This window comes from Puma concolor, chromosome C1, assembly GCF_028749965.1.
Source record: "Puma concolor isolate L17-30 chromosome C1, mPumCon1.1.hap2, whole genome shotgun sequence".
In the NCBI taxonomy this organism is placed as follows: Eukaryota; Metazoa; Chordata; class Mammalia; order Carnivora; family Felidae; genus Puma; species Puma concolor.
The window spans coordinates 50,770,330-50,789,004 of record NC_141674.1 but is presented as its reverse complement, the minus strand read 5'-3'; the positions used below and the strand labels follow the sequence as shown (position 1 = coordinate 50,789,004).

The 18,675-nt window shown below is 37.5% G+C and overlaps 1 protein-coding gene across 6 annotated transcripts in view; it reads right to left on the bottom strand.

Moving 5' to 3' along the window:
- The window catches only part of PATJ (PATJ crumbs cell polarity complex component), a 367,672-nt gene that overhangs the window by 305,051 nt on the left and 43,946 nt on the right, over positions 1 to 18,675 (bottom strand). For 5 of the 6 annotated variants that reach the window (XM_086717156.1, XM_086717157.1, XM_086717152.1 and 2 more), the window contains exons 9-14: positions 18,169 to 18,268; positions 15,449 to 15,540; positions 13,254 to 13,395; positions 9,439 to 9,570; positions 6,010 to 6,086; positions 3,908 to 3,964 (exon numbers count right to left, since the gene is read on the bottom strand). In XM_086717156.1, coding sequence (XP_086573282.1) covers positions 3,908 to 3,964; positions 6,010 to 6,086; positions 9,439 to 9,570; positions 13,254 to 13,395; positions 15,449 to 15,540; positions 18,169 to 18,268 — 600 coding nt within the window. The remainder of the gene's footprint in view (positions 1 to 3,907; positions 3,965 to 6,009; positions 6,087 to 9,438; positions 9,571 to 13,253; positions 13,396 to 15,448; positions 15,541 to 18,168; positions 18,269 to 18,675) is intronic. The other variant, XM_086717154.1, reaches the window with a different exon arrangement.

The following is an 18,675-nucleotide window of genomic DNA, read 5'->3' as shown; positions in this document are numbered from 1 at the left end:
GGCCCGGGCTCAGAAAGGCTTTCTCTGGCTTTCTCTCCAAAATGCTCCCTCCTCCCCAGCTGTGAGGTCACCATTCTGTTTACTCCTTTGCATCACTATTTACAATCTACAACTATTTGATCAAGCTACCTTTCACTTGTTAATTATCATGCCCTTACCCAAAGCCAGAGTCTAAGCTCTATGAGAGCAAAAGCCTTTTCCATTTTGGTTTTTTTTTCCATTTTTCCATTTTGCTACCATTGGCAGCAGTGTCCAGCACGGAGTAGGAACTCAGCAAATGTTTCAGAGATGAATGAAGGTGCTCTAAGCACCTGCTATCTAGCTGCGTAATTTGAGGTGGGACACTGCACCTACGCAAACTCCAGTGTCCTCCTCTGTGACGCACCACTAGGATAGTCTCCTTACATATTGCAGGGGGAAACAAGACACTGAGCCAACAACTAAACTCCTAATTACAAGAGGATTTTTTTTTAATTTTTTTTAACGTTTATTTATTTTTGAGACAGAGAGAGACAGAGCATGAACGGGGGAGGGTCAGAGAGAGAGGGAGACACAGAATGTGAAAGAGGCTCCAGGCAGTCAGCACAGAGCCCAACGTGGGGCTCGAACTCACAGACCGTGAGATCGTGACCTGAGCCGAAGTCGGACGCTTAACCGACTGAGCCACCCAGGCGCCCCAAGAGGATTTTTAAAAACCATAATTTCATCAACATACAGAAATAATCTGTGGACATCTTGATTAATTTCATCAAGAAATTATAGAAAAAAGTAGAAATGTGTGAGAACGTGATGTGTGAAAAGTACACGTCCCTTCTCCCTCACACATATGTTACAAAAAAGGATGGACATACTAACCACAAATATGTAAACATACACAGGTAACAACTAAACATGAAAAGAGAACAGTGCAATTATGCAGAACTCTCCCAGGATAAAAAAATTTTAAGGAATTAAATACTTTGGCACAACAAAAGTTCAATTAAATGATTAAATGTTTTAAAATAGCTTTCTTGTAAAAAAAAAAAAAAGTTCGAAACTAAAAATGAAGCACACAACTGGGAAACAAAATCACCATTTACTGAACAAGTCTTATGTGTTAGCACTGAGCTATATTAAGGCATACGTTATGTATATTCATACTTAACCTTCCAACAAAGGTATTATTGTTCATATTCTACAGAAGAAAAACTAGGCTGCTTATTCCACCTCCTAAAATGCTTCCTTCCAATGTCACCTTCTTAATGAGGCCTTCCCTGGTCAACCTACCTAAACGTGCAAACCTACCCTCTGTCCTGAATTCCTCATTCATCTTCACTGCCTCAATATTCTGCATGACACATATCACCAATACTGTGTAACTTACTTATTTCCTATCTCCCCTTATGAAAATATAAGTTCTAGGGGCGCCTGGATAGCTCAGTCGGTTGTGTGTCTGACTCTTGATTTGGGCTCAGGTCATGATTCTGGGAACGTGGGATCAAGCCCTGCATTGAGCTCAGTACTGAGTGTGGAACTTGCTTAATATTCATTCATTCATTCATTCATTCATTCATTCATTCTCTCTGTCTCCCCCTTCCCCTCTCCCCTGCTTGTGCACACTTGCTCATGCACACTCTCTAAAAATAAAATAAATCTTTATAAAAAACAGAACTTCTGCAGGCAGGTGTTTTTTTTTTTTCTTCCTCCGTTCTCTTCTGAAACGCCAGCACCCAGTAGAGGACCTGACACAAAGTAGATACTAACAAATATTTGATGAATGAATAATGAATGAATGAAAGTACAGCTGAATGCACTGGTGAATTTCTAGGAGTTAGTTCTGAAAGTCTATTCAACTCAAAGCCTTTCTGTGTCTTTATACAAGAATTACTGAGTACAAATATATATATTGTATAGAAGTTAATCAGGAAAGAAAATGAAATTAGTAAGACTGGTGAAAGGAACTAGGGAATGAATGCGAGACAGAACATAGGTCCGGAAAAAGACAATGCCATTTTTTTAAGATGTAAGAGGTGCATGAAGTGTGGTTATTATACTTTTTTTTAACTTATTGTAGAGTATGATGACACAGGGTCTTAATGGCTTTGAACATGGGAGGGCAGACAACTAGAGCTTAGCTGCGTGAGGAACTGAGCCTGAGCTAAGGCAGGTTTCCTCCAAGGAGGTCTCTTGAGTTCAAAAGCTATATGAGCAAGAAGGCTAAAAGCCAATCAGAAAACCTCTGAAGGGGCACCTGGGGTGGCAGAGTTGGTTAAGCATCTGACTTTGGGTCACGTCATGATCTCACGGTTCGTGAATTTGAACCCCTCTTCGGGTAAGCTCGAGCCCCACTTTCAGCTCTACATTCTCTCTCCCACTCTCTCTGCCCTTTGCCCACTTGTACTGTCAAGGAAAGAAAAAGGAAAGGAAAAGGAAAAGGAAAAGGAAAAGGAAAAGGAAAAGGAAAAGGAAAAGGAAAGGGAAAGGAAAGGGAAAAGGAAAGGGAAAGGGAAAGGAAGGGAAAGGAAAGGAAAGGAAAGGAAAGGAAAGGAAAGGAAAAGGAAAAGGAAAAGGAAAAGGAAAAGGAAAAGGAAAAGGAAAAGGAAAAGGAAAAGGAAAAGGAAAGGAAAAAAGAAAACCTCTGAAAAGCTAAGATTTTAGCAGCCCTGAAGTACTGAGGAGATAGAACTGGAGTTCAGGTCCCACCAAGAAGAGGGGACAGGTAAAAACATTCCAGACTTGTGTGAAATACCTGGAAGGCTAGGTCTTAGGAGCAAAGGCAAACCAGACAGAGTCTGAACCTTACCAGAACCATACCTCTGCCACATCTCAGAGATCATCCACTCCCCACTTCCCCCCCCCCCCAACACACACACATACACACCATACTTATCAGAAAAAAGAATGAGTCCCCCTGGACAACGATAACATCACCTGAAGCCTTTTGTAGCTGTCCTACATAATGTTGGGCAATTACCTTATGGTATGATGTGAGAGACAAACAAGTAACTACAACAAGAGAAAAGATCAAACAATAGAAACACATCCAAAGTTGATCTAGATATTAGAATTAACTGTTTAAAGTCCTTATAAGCTGTGATTAATATGTTCAAGAAATAGAGAAAAAGATGGCATTTACACATTTTTTTATGTTTATGTATTTATTTTGAGAGGGGGGTGAGGGGCAGACAGAGAGACAACGGAGAATCTCAACCAGGCTCCTCACTATCAGCACAGAGCCCAACTTGGGGCTTGAACCCACGAGCCGTGAGATCATGACCTGAGCCGAAGTCTGACGCTCAACTGATTGAGCCACCCGGGCACCCCTGAAAGATTTTTTAAAGTCTGTATTTGGGGCGCCTGGGTGGCTTGGTCGGTTAAGCATCCAACTTCGGCTCAGGTCATGATCTCGCGGTCCGTGAGTTCGAGCCCTGTGTCAGGCTCTGTGCTGACTGCTCAGAGCCTGGAGCCTGTTTCAGATTCTGTGTCTCCCTCTCTCTCTGCCCCTCCCCTGTTCATGCTGTCTCTCTCTGTCTCAAAAATAAATAAACGTTAAAAAAAAAATTAAAAAAAAAAAAGTCTGTATTTGTGGTCCTGATTTTTGGCAAGCATTTTAAAAGGTCTGCTAATAATATCTGAAAGGCTAACACACTCTGCACAATGTTACTCTGTGCACTACCTTTAAAGTGGGCAAAGTAATTAAACCTGGGTTTGGCTTCTGAAAAAGGCACAGGCACGCCATGCCCTTTCCAGGCATGCCATGCCCTTCCCAGGCATATGTAACCATCACCTTTCAGAACAGTGAGAACCTACCACATTTCCAGAAATCATCTAAGACTAAAATTCTGGAAACATAGTTTCTCCAACAAGGACTTAGAGAAAGTTCTTCAAGCAACAAAAAACTGGTAGCCTTTTAAAAAATAATGCTTACCTTTGAATATTTTTGTAACTCAGCATCATCTGCAATCTGGGTATCCAGAGTCGCAACCTAAATTTACAAGAAAAAAAAAATCCAGTATCTGTAAAAGCATAACTTTATTTCTTCTTAGGTTTTCTGAAAATAATCTATAAACCCTATATATTGATAACACCAACGGATCTACATTCTCATCTTTTTTTGATATTTCTGAAATCCGTAAGTATAGCACATAATGTAGAATTTCAGCGAATATTCCCTGTTCTGTTGTTACTGTTTTCTACAGCAATCCTTCCCCCTCCCCCACCCCCCCACCAAATTACTCAGAAGTTGAACCAGAAGGGGATGGGCAAAAACATACACTATTTTTAAAAAGCCATGCCCCCTAAAATTTTAATATAATGTTCTGTTAGAAGGAGTCCATAAAAATTTTACTCTTTTCACAAAGCCAAGAGTTATCGTCATTTTTGTTTTTAAATCCAGGCCTTAAAACAAAGATTGCAAGGTCAGTAAAGTAAGATGTGTTTGGAAAAATTGAAGCATCTGACTTTCTACAGAAAAGCTCTACCATTTCCCTAGGAGACTTGGCTGGCAAGGACACAAACAGAAAGACCTGGCCTGGTGAGAGGCTCATGGAATAGTTAAAGCTTTCAACCCTGGCCTAAAACTATTGTTCTAAGCTCCAGTGGTGGAAATCCACAGAAGTAAATTGCCAGCAAGCAAAATACTTTACTGATGATTTGCATCTGTGAGTTGTTAATAAAATATGGTACATATGGAGGGAGGAGTAAGTTAAACAATGATCCAACTTAAAGCTTCTAGAAGTACTGCACTTCACAGAAGTAGATTCTAGAAGAAAAATGAAGTAAGGAACCCTGGAGTACATGCATATGTGCATGCATTTTTCATCTTGCCTGGTTTCTCCTTTCTTCTTCTCATCCCTCAAAACAGCAAGAACCCTTAATGAATAAGCTGTCACTTTAAATTCCCAGTCTCAAAGTATGTCTCCCCTCTCTACCTAATCTGTTATGACCTCACTGTATGATAAATGAAATTTGGAAATACAGTTATAAGGGCAAAGTAAAATTTTAACAAAAAAGAGCCCATGACAAAACTGGCCATTCATAAATACTCAGACACCAAATTACTTTGAATATCAAACCACTAAGAATAGTAGAAAAGGTTATTGGCTAAGGTGATAGATAGCCTAATGACAAAACAGCATTTGAAATCTATGAAGTAAAGAAGCAGGCGTTCATAACAACTAACATGCAAGTACAAAATTAGCAAGAATAGAGCACTGAATGTTTTAACTCATCTTAAAAACACTAGAAATTTTCTGACACTAGATAGTGGTTGTATGTTCTGAACCAAGAAGAGAAAAAAATTCTCCAACCAGCCAACGAGTGCTAATGATAAACATATTTAAGAAAACATGAATGACAATAGAAATTTAATAGAATATTTTATTACTAATGCATTTAGTGAACACGGTAGAGGCTTTTCTAAGCACAGCTTTCTGCTTTCATGTGGATTCATAGGGGGGAATGTAATCAATCCCTTACTCAATGAATCTAATAACAGGTGAAAGAAAGTCTAATGGACCACTGGCACTATAAACTTCTGCCTAACCTAAATTACTTCCTGTTCTCCCTAATCCATTTGATAATCATTCTTTCATTTTTCTCATAAAACTGTAAGATTCTTTGTGAAACATAGGACTAATATCCACAGCCCTTTCAGTGTACAATAAAACAAACAGATCATAAAAGCAATCATAAAAATGCCAGCAATTTTAAGCAGCTGATATAGGTTATAAATTTAAAGGCAAGCTTTCTAAGATTCTTCTGCCTACTGTTGACTTAAATGTTTTCAACATGATCTGAGTGTCTGCTAATTGTAACTGAAACTTGCATGCAGTCCTTAATTGTTCTTATAGCTTAAAATGCTAAAAGAGGGGGGAAAAGATCAATTGATCTGCTAGGGAAGAAAGGCAGGAGGTAAAAAACAAAGGCAAGCTGGCTATTCTTGGGCTCTCCCATCTCTTTGAACTGCAGTGTCAGGAGCTTAACATGAAATGAGATATGAGTGTTCTTTATTGCAACATTTTAACATACCATTACTTCATAATCTGGACCCAAAAGGTTTTCCCACCTAGATTTCAGCTCATTTTCTAGAGAGTCAGGAACATTTTCTGGATTAAAAAAAAAAAAAAAAAAGAATATTGAAGCTACAGTGAGCCAAACACACTTAACTACTAAATTCTTCAATAACCACACAGTTCCAGTAAGTAAAAGGGAAACGAATGAAAAGGAAAATGCATCAACTTGGGTCTACCAGGTAAAGAAAATCAGAGGTGACTTATAACACTAATGTAAAATGTAAGGCCGATTGTGACCGAATTATGATGGGACTTTTTTGTTAAGAACTATTTTCAAGGGAAAAGGAAATGATGACTTAGAAATGAAATTTGAAATATATGCACTTTAGATGTAAACATCCTGCCGTTTATAAGAAAAATACATCTGGCTTTGCTTTACAATATGTTAAGGCAAACAAGGACTTAATTTAAATGTTAATCACTTCAAAGTAATACTTTCCACTTACCCATAGAAAAAGTACAGATTTATCAAAAGATATCTTTACTATCAAGTGGACATATCAACACAACCCAGTCAGAATTCTCACTTGGGCGGATATAAAGGCTTGTCTGGTTTAATTCAACCACGGAGATGCATGAGCTTTAATATAATAGAAACTCTGGCTTTACTTTGGTCTTCTGTGGTTAGTTATACCTTTTTGACTCCTAAGTATAATATTACCTTTTTTGCAAAGGTAAGATAACATTCAAGAACTAAGACAGATTTTAAGTATCTTGCCTCTCCTTCATATGATCTTAGCCAGAAGTTCAGGGCACCGTTCATAGTCTGAATAATGCCTAATGGGTGAAAGTTAAAGTACTGAAAATACAATTTCAACTTATATCCATAGTAGCAGAAAAAGCAAACCTTCACGTTTTTTTCTGTAAGTTAAAGAAAAACTCTCCATTTTATCACAAGATTAAACAAGTCACAGAACACTTCTTCCAAATGCATAACCATCTGTCTAAAATCAAACATAACTTGCAATATCAGCTCTTTCAGTCTTCAGTTCGGACAGCTCATCTTGGGTGCATATAATGCTTAATTACATAATGCAAATCATCAAGTAAAACAGGCTAACCTCAGAATTAAGAAACTAAGACTAACACTAAAGAGCTAAACTCACTACATGTACAAAAGAATATCCATGAAGTAACTCTACCAACTGATACGCTAGGTTACATTAAGGGAATAACTAACCGGAAGTCTTATTAAAAACAAAATATCATTCACGTGGGCTCTGCACTGTGTGTCTATTTACTGCTGTCAACACCTCCATAAGAAATTACATTAAGAGTTCTACCATCTTTGTTAATTTCTTCCGGGCAGCAGTTTCTTATCTGGTAAGCTAATTGGTAAGCTTAAGAACATGATATTTAAAGACATTTCACACACATGTATAAAATAATGATATTTCACCTACAATTCCTTTTAACTTTTTCATCTTTCAGTTGTACAATGGAAGCACAGAGAGTCATTGAGTTTTAAAGCACAGCACAAAGCTAAGTACCAGAGGAAGAAGACTAATTTCAGCAGCCCAATAATCCTGAGCTACACAAAAGGACTTGAAAAACGAATAGTATGGGCACCTCGGTGGCGCAGTCGGTTAAGTGCCCAACTCGATCTTAGCTAGGGTCATAATCTCACAGTTCGTGAGTTCGAGCCCTGCATCAGGCTCTGCGCTGACAGTGTGGAACCTGCTTAGGATTCTCTGCCTGCCCCTCTCTCAGAAATGAATAAATAAACATTAAGAAAATGAAAACTATGATGATCTGAAACATTACTCCAATGGTAATGAAGGGGAGAATATGCCACCCCAAAATATGCCATTCTAGCACATGGAATACTTAGAACTAAAGACAATCAAGACCCAACAGACTTAGGAGAAACTTCTACCTCTCCCTTAACTACCTAAAAGAATTTAGATAGGAGGCCTATACCAGAAAGAGCTATTACCAGAGATAATTATTTTATCTGAAAGACCTATTGTTATGGTAGAGCAAACTTTTAATCACCAAACATTTGCTCTTCTTATCACGCTGCAAATTAGCCTCCTTGTCTTTGAAGCCACAGGCCTCTATCACATTCCTTAATTTAGGATGGCATGTAAGCCTCAATTGCCCAACTTACTCTTGGGTCTCATATTTTTATGGGGCTTCCATACTTATAGAATGTGTTTTTCTCCTCTTAATCTGTCTTATGTCAATTTAATTATTAGACCAAAGAACCTAGAAGGGAAGAAGGGAGAGTTTTTCTGCCCCTACAGCAAACAAGAAAGCTAACTTCTAGCAGTTCAATGACTTTGGTCTTACTCTCAAACTGAAATTAAACATACTCATGAAGAAAAAAATGCAGTGAGATTGATCCAAAAAGAGCAGATAAAAATGTCTAAAGATATTTCTAATTTCAGAACGTATTTGATTTTCATCCAATAGCTCCATGACAATCTATCCGGATACACCTGAATTTAAATAGCAAAGATCAAACTACAATACAATCCACTCGGGTCAAAAAAGAATAAGGTAAATTTCCAAATTATAGGAAAATTTTTAACTTGAATGAGGGGCTACTCCTTCCTTCAGGCCATTCTTTCCTGACACAAGACAAAGCCAAAACTTCTCTGGAAGAGGATGGTGTGAAGTATCCCATTTCATTCAGTTGTCAAGGCTTTCCTGAGCAATGCTGTGCAGGGAATTGTGTGAGACTGTTATTCAAAATGCTTGCAGAACAGTCAACTACGGAGCCAAGTTATCAAAGTACAAAGAGGACAAAGTTGCACATCAATTGAAAAGAAGATTAAAGTATAAATATAAAACAATCTGGCAGTTTGATAAAACATACATATGTATAGATTACAAATTATTATGTTAAAAAACACTGCTATATGTATACAGATACCTAGATATCTATAACTGTACCAACGACAATACATAAGCTAACATATGCAGTAAGCTTGTTAAAATGCTAGCAAGATGAAAAGGGTTAACACATACTAATAAAAATGCATTTAAAATTAATTAAACAGGGGAGGCTGGGTGGCTCAGTTCATTTAGCATCCAACTCTTGATTTCGGCTCAGGTCATGATCTCACAATTTGTGAGATCGAGCCTCTATGCTGACAGCATGAAGCCTGCGTGGGATTCTCTCTCTCCCTCTCTCTCTGCCCCTCTGCTACTTGTGCTCTCAAAACAAAGTTTTAAAAAAATTAATTAAACAAAGATTAAACAACAACGACTGGTCTTCAATTGTCACAAGCGGTAAGATGTTGATATTAAGAATATCCTGTTTCCTATCTCCAAAATGTCTCTAAAATTTCTCGTATTAGCTCTAAAGGGAGAAAACAGTTAACAAATAAGAGAAAGTCAAATTACTTTGATTGTTTTGAATTGAATGCTTTGTGCCTACCTAATTTTTCTAAGGCTTTTAGATTACCCATTCTTTCTTCAGTTTCCTCATCCCCACCATCCAAATTCGTTTCTGTTTCCACTGCTCCAGTTGAATAGAGGGCTGGTATTTCCGATGATTCTATGACAGTTCCTAAAAAAAAAAAAAAAAAAAAGAATTACTAGCTTGAATCACTAGCAGCTGAAGACCATATTTAAGGGAGTTCATTCTAGTCCTGTTCTCCCATTTGACCACCTCATTACAAACATCTCAGGTAACTTACATATATGATACTTCATTTAAAGTGTCATGTGTGATAACCGCTCAATTCCTAAAAAAAAAAATAAGGAAGTTCTGGTAGCATTGGAAAGGATAAGAAACCAGGCAATGGGGAAGAAGAGCAAGGCCAAGTCATTCTACAAAAGATACTTATCAACATAGCCTTGGTAAAGAAAAAGAACACTAAGGTCTGTATATACTCTTGCACTTGTGGTGGGTAAGGAGCAGGTTATGCAGAATAAGCCCTTCCCACTGCTCTGGGCTCACCTAAGTTCTGGCATGACACCACCATAAGTTTAAAAAAAAAAAACAACTCTACATAGGTAACTTTATGAATTGGAAGGGAATTGGAGAGAATTCCCCTGGTTGCAGCTAAGGGTTCTCCTCCCTTAGCTAAATTGAGCTGAGTAATAGGATATCCAAAACTTTCAATCTCAAGCATGCAAGTCATTATGTATCTGTTAAACACAAGAAAGGTTGAACAAGAGCCATTTTTGGTCATTTTTAAATGATCACGCATGACTTACAAAGTTTTCTTACCAAAAACATTTAACCTGGATCTAACTAGGGCTTTATATCTAGCTTCTCACAGGAAACACAGTGGATAGAGGAACAAGTTAAATTACACCACAAGGACAATGAAACTCAGAATGTAGTGTTCTGGTGACAAAATGGACAAATCCTTTCACGAAAAGCCTGTGCCATGGAGGTGGAGGCAGGGGTCGGGGATTCTTCTAGATTAAGAAACTGAAGAAACGTAACACAGGAAACCAAAGAAACAACGCATGATTGAATCTTGATGTTATGAGGTTTCTCTTTCAGAGAGTGGGGAGCGGGAAAAGAAGCTACAGAAGACATTTGGGGCAATTAAAAAAATTTAAGTACGTGCTGCACATTGGATATTAGGGACTACTATTAATTTTCTTCATTGTGATAATGATATATTATCATGTAAGACAATATCTTTATTTTTAGAAGCTATAAAGTATGCAGGACTAAAGTGCCATGATGTCTACTACTCACTCTCACAGGGTTCAGGGAAAAGGACAAATAGATGAAACAAATATGGCAAAATGTTAACTGTTGAATCTAAATGGTGGGTCCGTGGGTATTTGTTATATGTTTTTCAATTTTTCTGTATGTTTAAAAATTTTTACAGGGGCACCTGGGTGGCTCAGTAGGTTAAGCATCCAACTTCAGCAGCTCAGGTCATGATCTCACAGTTTGTGAATTCGAGCTCTGCATTGGGCTCTCTGATGTCAGCATAGAGCCCGCTTCAGGTCCTCTGTCTCCCTCTCTCTCTGCCCCTCCCCATCTCATGCTATTTCTCAAAAATAAACATTGAAAAAAATCTACAAAAATTTTTACAATACTGTTGACCCTTGGACAATGTGGAGGTTGGAGGCACTTTCCCATCCCATGCAATTGAAAACCTACATGTAACTTTTGAATGCCCCCCAAAATGTAACTAATAGCCAATTATTGTTGACCAGAAGCCTTACTGACAACATAGTCAATTAACAGAACTTGTTTATTATGTATTATATCGTATTCTAGAGAAAAAGTAAAAGCAACATAGAGAAAGGAAAATGTTATTAAGAAAATATTAAGAAAGAAAAAAAACACATTTATAGAAAATATAGCACAGCACTGTATTGGAAAAAAATCCACATATAAGTGGACCTATACAGTTCAAACCTGTGTTGTTCAAAGGTCAACTATAAAAAGTTGAAAAATATAGCCAGTTAAAAGTTCCCATGATCTTAGCATGAAATCTTCAGCCACATGATATTTTTTACATCATTAATCCACTGATACACACTAAAACCACAGCCTAGTGCTAGCCAAAGTAATGAGGCCCAAAGTTGCTAGTGTAACTGGGGAGAATAGTTGCATACCACAGTTTATAGTACAGAGCAGTACATGATGTAATTGTATGCTACTATACAAACAGGTACACCAAAAAGATATATAAGGTATACAAACAGTAGGAGAGAAAGACAGTAAGATCTAGAATAGTAGAGGCAAGTATTGGGCAAGCGCTAGAAGCTGTGCAGTTTCCCTCAGTAAAAGACTGAAGGCAGAGGAAAATGTGTTACGTGGGGCAGGGAACAAAGGCATCACCATTTCCTTTCATTATAGTGACTACACATGAAACAGGTGATCCCAAAACAGAGTGATAAATGCTACAGTACAGCGCTCTTCTAAGGGTGCTAGTAAAACCCACATGAAGGACATCTCAACCGTGGAAGAAGTGCGAATTTAGAGTCAAAATTTATCCCAACATAAATTTAAAATGGAGGCATGCGCAGGAAAGAATTGCTAATTCGCAGATAACGTACTTTATTTGATACAGTAGACTGAAGCCAAGGGCTCTATCAGAGCTATTAAAAACCATTATGTTGATATAAATATTTATGTAAACCTTTTAAGGTCAATATAGCATTGGTACAATTTGTACTATTTAGGCAATGTTTAATTTCATACATACGATGCAGTTGACAGGGCATCTGTCTTTCAGCAGCAAAATTTTCACTATCACATAAAACTTAAAAAGTTCCCATTTAAATATAAATCAATATTAGTTGAGACAAGGCTTCCAGGCTTATTATATCTTCAGAAGAGAGGAAAAAAATATATTCATCTTCTGAAAAATTCTAATGGAATTATTTCTTACTAGTTCTATAAGTAGTCATTCATTTTATTTTTTTTTTAAATTTTTTTTCAACGTTTTTTATTTATTTTTGGGACAGAGAGAGACAGAGCATGAACGGGGGAGGGTCAGAGAGAGAGGGAGACACAGAATCGGAAACAGGCTCCAGGCTCTGAGCCATCAGCCCAGAGCCCGACGCGGGGCTCGAACCCACGGACCGCGAGATCGTGACCTGGCTGAAGTCGGACGCTTAACCGACTGCGCCACCCAGGCGCCCCACTAGTCATTCATTTTAAATTGAATTTGTTTTCAGGACTGTCAAATTTTTCAATCTACACATTAATAACTTGATAATTAAAAAACTGGCATGCATACCATTTGTTCCATAATGACAATTTGTTATTCTTTAATCAAAATAACAAATATTTTACAAATAAAAATGTTCTTAATAGAAATCCTTATTTTCTCCCCTCTGTATTTCATAGGGTAAATCAGGAGACATTAGAATTTAATATATTGTTAGAAGTAGTATGAAATCTTAAGTGTGCAAAATGTCAAAGCCTTAGACAAATGAGAGCCCCTAGAACAAAAGGTGTCGAAGCTTTATTATTCAAATATAAGTGATAAATGAAATTTAGAAGCTTTTTGGAAAAAATGATTTCCATCTCCATTTCAAACAGCTCTCAAAGCTTAATGCATGTCAGGGTTCATGTTCTAACATTTGGAATGGCACAAGGAAGTTCTTCTTCAATGCACAAATGAGCTAGCTGATTCATTTCTCCATCACTACATTACACAAGGTGGGCAGTTTTTCCTTCCCAGACTCACAGAGAAACTTCTGTAGATAAGATATTCTTCCAGACCTAGACTACGTGGTGGGGAGAGGGATCGTGGAATGAACTACCTCTGTCTGAAGGCCATTCGTGTGGAGAAGCAGATGCAAATGTCTTCCTTCGAACCAGAGTTAGGTGTACCACTTGCCCTGCGTTTCGTAACACTTCAACAACATCCTGGTTGGCAAAACCCTGAATATTGACACCATCAACCTAAAATGTTAAGAGACACATTAAACAGGAGCTTCAAGTTAGCTACTATTTTCAACTCTGACAAGGCAGAATAAAATCAGGCAACTCATTTTATGCCAAAACGAATTTGTATTAAAGCTAAGGAATTATTTTTGAATAGGAGGCAAAATTAGTAGTGAAACATGCTGACAAATGTCCTGAAAACCTACAGAGCAAATTCAAACTTGTAATTGAGAGTCACACATTTTAACTGACAGCCTGAGAGGGAAAAGGTCTTAGTCTCTTATGCTATTCAAAATTCAAAGTGCCTTCAAAGATAGTCAACTGTTAAACACAACTCTCAAGATGTACTAACTACAAGCCTGTATTATCAACATTGAAGAGGTCATCCAATACTTCATCCCTCTATCATATCATTATGTGGTAGTTTCCAGAAGAGATACACACATCTCCTCCCATTGGGTTTTCTAGTGCTGTGAAGAAGTATATGCAAGAAATGGATTTACTAATCTAAGTCAAGCCCAATTCCTCATTTCTGAAGTCCATCAGAACACACAGGCCTCATCTCCCACGCTGGCCAAACCATTACTTTTAGTTTTCCCTAGAAGTATTTTCTCCAAAGCATCCACTGCTTACTGCTTGACTCCATACCCTGCAAATCACAAGACGCTTCCTAAGCCAAGAGTCATGAAAGGTGCTTCCCTAGATGGACTTGAAGGATGAAGATTCATTTTTTTTTTTAATTTTTTTTTTTAACGTTTACTTATTTTTGAGACAGAGAGAGACAGAGCATGAACGAGGGAGGGTCAGAGAGAGGGAGACACAGAATCCGAAACAGGCTCCAGGCTCCGAGCTGTCAGCACAGAACCCGACGCGGGGCTCGAACTCACGGACCAACTCACGGACCGCGAGATCGTGACCTGAGCCGAAGTCGGCCGCTCAACTGACTGAGCCACCCAGGCGCCCCTGAAGGACGAAGATTCAAATGACACCAATGAACATTTGTTTCTATGTAAATCACTAAATTAAATGTGTGTGTGTGTGTGTGTATGCTTCAAAAATATTATTCAAATAAACTTTAAAATTTAACCAATTTCTACTAAATGAAGAAAGACCAGTCTGAATTGACAAAAGGTAATTATTATATTCTCCAATATATAAAATAGTTCTATTTTTTTTGTATGTATTCAAAATTACTTACGGTTAGTAGAAAAATTACTTTCATGAAGAGATAAAAAGATCTGGTTAATAGCCTATTTTGTGTGAAAAATGAGTGAGTTTAAAAAACACAGAGGTGCTTGAAAAGTCTTTCCTAGGGGCACCAGGGTGGCTCAGTCGGTTCAGTATCTGACAACTTCCGCTCAGGTCATGATCTTGCGGTTCATTGGTTCAGGCCCTGGGTCAGGCTCTGTGCTGACAGCTCAGAGCCTGGAGTCTGCTTCGGATTCTGTGTCTCCCTCTCTCTGCCCCTCACCAGCTCATGAGCATGCTCGCTCGCTCGCGCGCTCTCTCTCAAAAATAAATAAAAACATTTTTTTTTTTTAATTTTTTTTTCAACGTTTTTCATTTATTTTGGGGACAGAGAGAGACAGAGCATGAACGGGGAAGGGGCAGAGAGAGAGGGAGACATAGAATGGGAAGCAGGCTCCAGGCTCTGAGCCATCAGCCCAGAGCCCAACGCGGGGCTCGAACTCACGGACCGCGAGATCGTGACCTGGCTGAAGTCGGACGCTTAACCGACTGCTCCACCCAGGCGCCCCTAAAAACATTTTTTAAAAATTAAAAGTCTTTTCTAGAAGAATAGCAGACCATCTTTCAGATATATGTGTATATATATATATATTTTCTTCCTAATATGGTTATTGATTTGTTTCTTCACACACAATGAAAAACAAAAACAATAAGCAAACAAATTTAGAACCCCAAGAGTCCAAATCAATGAGATGACACTCAATTTTTTGAAACATTATGAGATTATGCGAAGCCATTCTCCTCTCACAAACATTATAATAAAGATAACTCCCCCCCGACCCCCCAAGTTGATTCCATTCTAAAACAGAGGACAGGTACTTACAGCAATTATTTTGTCATTCACTTGAATTTGGCCATTGTGGTATGCAGCACTGCCAGGTATTATACTTTTCACATAAATCCCTGAAGCCTCCCCTGAGGTGCACGAAAACATATGGAAAAAGGAAGAAAGCTCTAATTAGACCTTGATTGCAAAATTCATATCAAGAGGTTAATTAGCTACAGGGGCTGACTCGAGGCTTGATAAATACTATCTTGAACACAAGCAGGGAAATTGATGGATTATTTCAAACTGTCACCATCACGAGTGACCCGAATTTGAAATGATGTGACTGATGACTATTTCTGGAAAAATCATCAGTAATGGAACCTTGATGAAATGTGCTCTACCACCAACTGGAATTCAGGAGAGCCCAGGCAGTCTCAGCCTCTTCTCTTGGGCTGTCCCCCTTCTCCCTGCTGCCGCAGAGACCTCGTCACTTTTCACCAGCACTAAGACAAGAGTCTCCCTCCTACCTGGTCTTCCGGCCTACATTTAGTTCACTGTTAGCTTCCCAGATACGGAAAAGTACACATAGTGTTTTGTTTTGTTTTTTTAAGTAGAATCTTCACAATGTTACATAATCTTTATATTATAAAATATTTAAATAGAAACAAATGGCTATATAAAAATTACAACTGTATAAAAAGCATGCGTTCCTAGGGGCAAAGACTGGAGGAGAAACTGGAAAATGAAAACCATAACTCTGGATGATTTTGTACTTTTATTCTTTCATTTCAAATGAACTTAAAATATTGTCAATAGAAGAAAACTAAACACCAATGGATTCCTATTGCCTAAATAATCGTAAATTTCATAGACTCATACTCAAGGACCTCTATACTCTGCCCCAAATGTCTTTTTTTCCTTACATCCAACTACCATCCCTCCAACAGGACAAAAGTCCACACACACAAGACTTGAGATTTCACCAAAACACTAAGTATTGTCATGATGCTATCCCTTTTCTTATCGATTTTTTCTTCCTATAACCTCACCCCTTCTACTAAAATCCTTTTTCATGACTAGCGCAAATACCTTTCTTTGTGAATTCTTTATTTCATCAAATTTAATCTTTCAACTGTCATGATAGTTTGCTTAGATCTCTACTAAAACATATATTTCACTTATCCTTAAATAATTAAGAGTTACTTACATATTTCTTTCTGACTAGACTTTTCTTACATTCATTTTTCTATCCCTTTCAGAACTAAGTAACCCCCTCAAAAGTCCAATGAATGGAATAAAATGAATATTATTTTGAAAGACTACATGTTAAATAGCATGCTGAGTTTGAGTTTTTTGGGGTTTTTTAAATTTTTTTTTTAACGTTTATTTATTTTTGAGACAGAGAGAGACAGAGCATGAATGGGGGAGGGTCACAGAGAGAGGGAGACACAGAATCTGAAACAGGCTCCAGGCTCTGAGCTGTCGGCACAGAGCCGGACGCGGGGCTCGAACCCACGGACCATGAGATCATGACCTGAGCGGAAGTCGGATGCTTAACCGACCAAGCCACCCAGGTGCCCCTGAGTTTGAGTTTTTAAATGTTCTAGTTTTTGGATTTACCATTGCCCCCCGCCCAGTCTCTACAACTTCTTTTGAAGGTAAAGAAGGTAAAGGATTCTTTTCTTTATTCAGTAACATACACATCAGATTTTCTCAGTCTTCTATTATTCACTTTCATTTTACTCTGTGTGTGTATTGTTAACTTTGTAAGAACACTCTAAAAACTTAATAGAGTATTTGAGTCATAAGCCACAAGTTTAGGAACAAAGTCATGATTTCTTTAACCAGACAGCATATTAAGAGCTATTCAATATAGTTTTTTTTCCCCCCAACATTATTATACAATCCATACTTAGCTCTTTTGGAACTCATTTAAATTCTGAACCTAATAAAGGTGGCACTTAGAAAAATCTAAAGGTTTGAAAACAGTTATTTCATTAGGCTAAAATAGCACAAGGTGGCCTGACATGAATTTCATTCAGGACTTTGAATACATTAGCACTTTTAATCTTTCCACCTGCTGTAAGTATGCAAAATAAAAATTTTTTAAAAAAAATTAACTTTCTAATCTTGCTATTTTTTAAAAAACTAGAACATTTCATACCTCTGAATTCATGTTACTAGCAAATATTTGTGCAAAAAATTTATTTTACCTTACTCTAATGACTGCCTTATAATAACAGAGTAATTCGTACAGTGAAAGTTACCAAATCTTTACATGTAAGAGCTGAGGGAATGTTATTCAGAAATACTCGGGCCATGTATTTATTATTACAATAGAACCCTTTTATATGACAGGAAAATAATTCTAATCAAATAAATTGTTTTATATATATAGTGATTATACTAATACTTTTTTGACATTTATAATATGAAATACAGTAATCTTTTTATTTTATCACATCTAAAGTGTCGTAATATGTAACAGTCACAATATTTTAAATATATTTAAGAAATAAAAGAAGGTACAATTCAAATGCTATATGATGAGTTGGATAATTAAATCCTTGTTAATGAAAATCAAGTCAGCTATAAAACTACTGAGATAAAACTGTAATTCTCTAATCACTGAAAAGTAACTGGTTGCCACTAAAAATACACGGTTTATTGTTCACTGTTTAAATTAAAGTCTGCAGATAGTTAATTTTACTATCTAGAAACCTTAACATCCTTTACAATTATTTCCAAATACAAAATGGAAATGATTCATTTACCTGTATGAGGAGTTCCAATATACCCAACAATTCTAATTCCAAGACTTTGTCCATCTTTTTTAATGAGTTCAACATCATAAGTTTCAAAAAGAGAACTGTCCTAAAAAAAAGAGAGAGAACTGTCTTAAAAGGAAAAAAAACTTTTTAATGATATATATTTAGTTCCATAACTGTGTACACAGTCAATTTGTGCATGGTTTGTCAAGTATTTTTTTAGCACCTGTGGCAGAGAGAATCTTAAGATGGTCCCCATGATTTTTGATTCCTGGTGCTATTCCTGTGTTTATGTTTCAGTATGTGGCAAAAAGACGACTATCCAGGTGCATCTAATCTAATCACAGACCCTTTAAAAGCAGTTTTCTGGCTGGCAGCAGAAAAGGAAGTGACAAAGATTTGAAGTATAAGGGCTGGACTTGTGGTCTGAAGATGAAGAGGTCCTATGAGAAGTTCCACGGGGAGCCTCGAGGAGCTGAGAGGGCCTCAGCTGACAGCCAGCAAAGAAAAGAG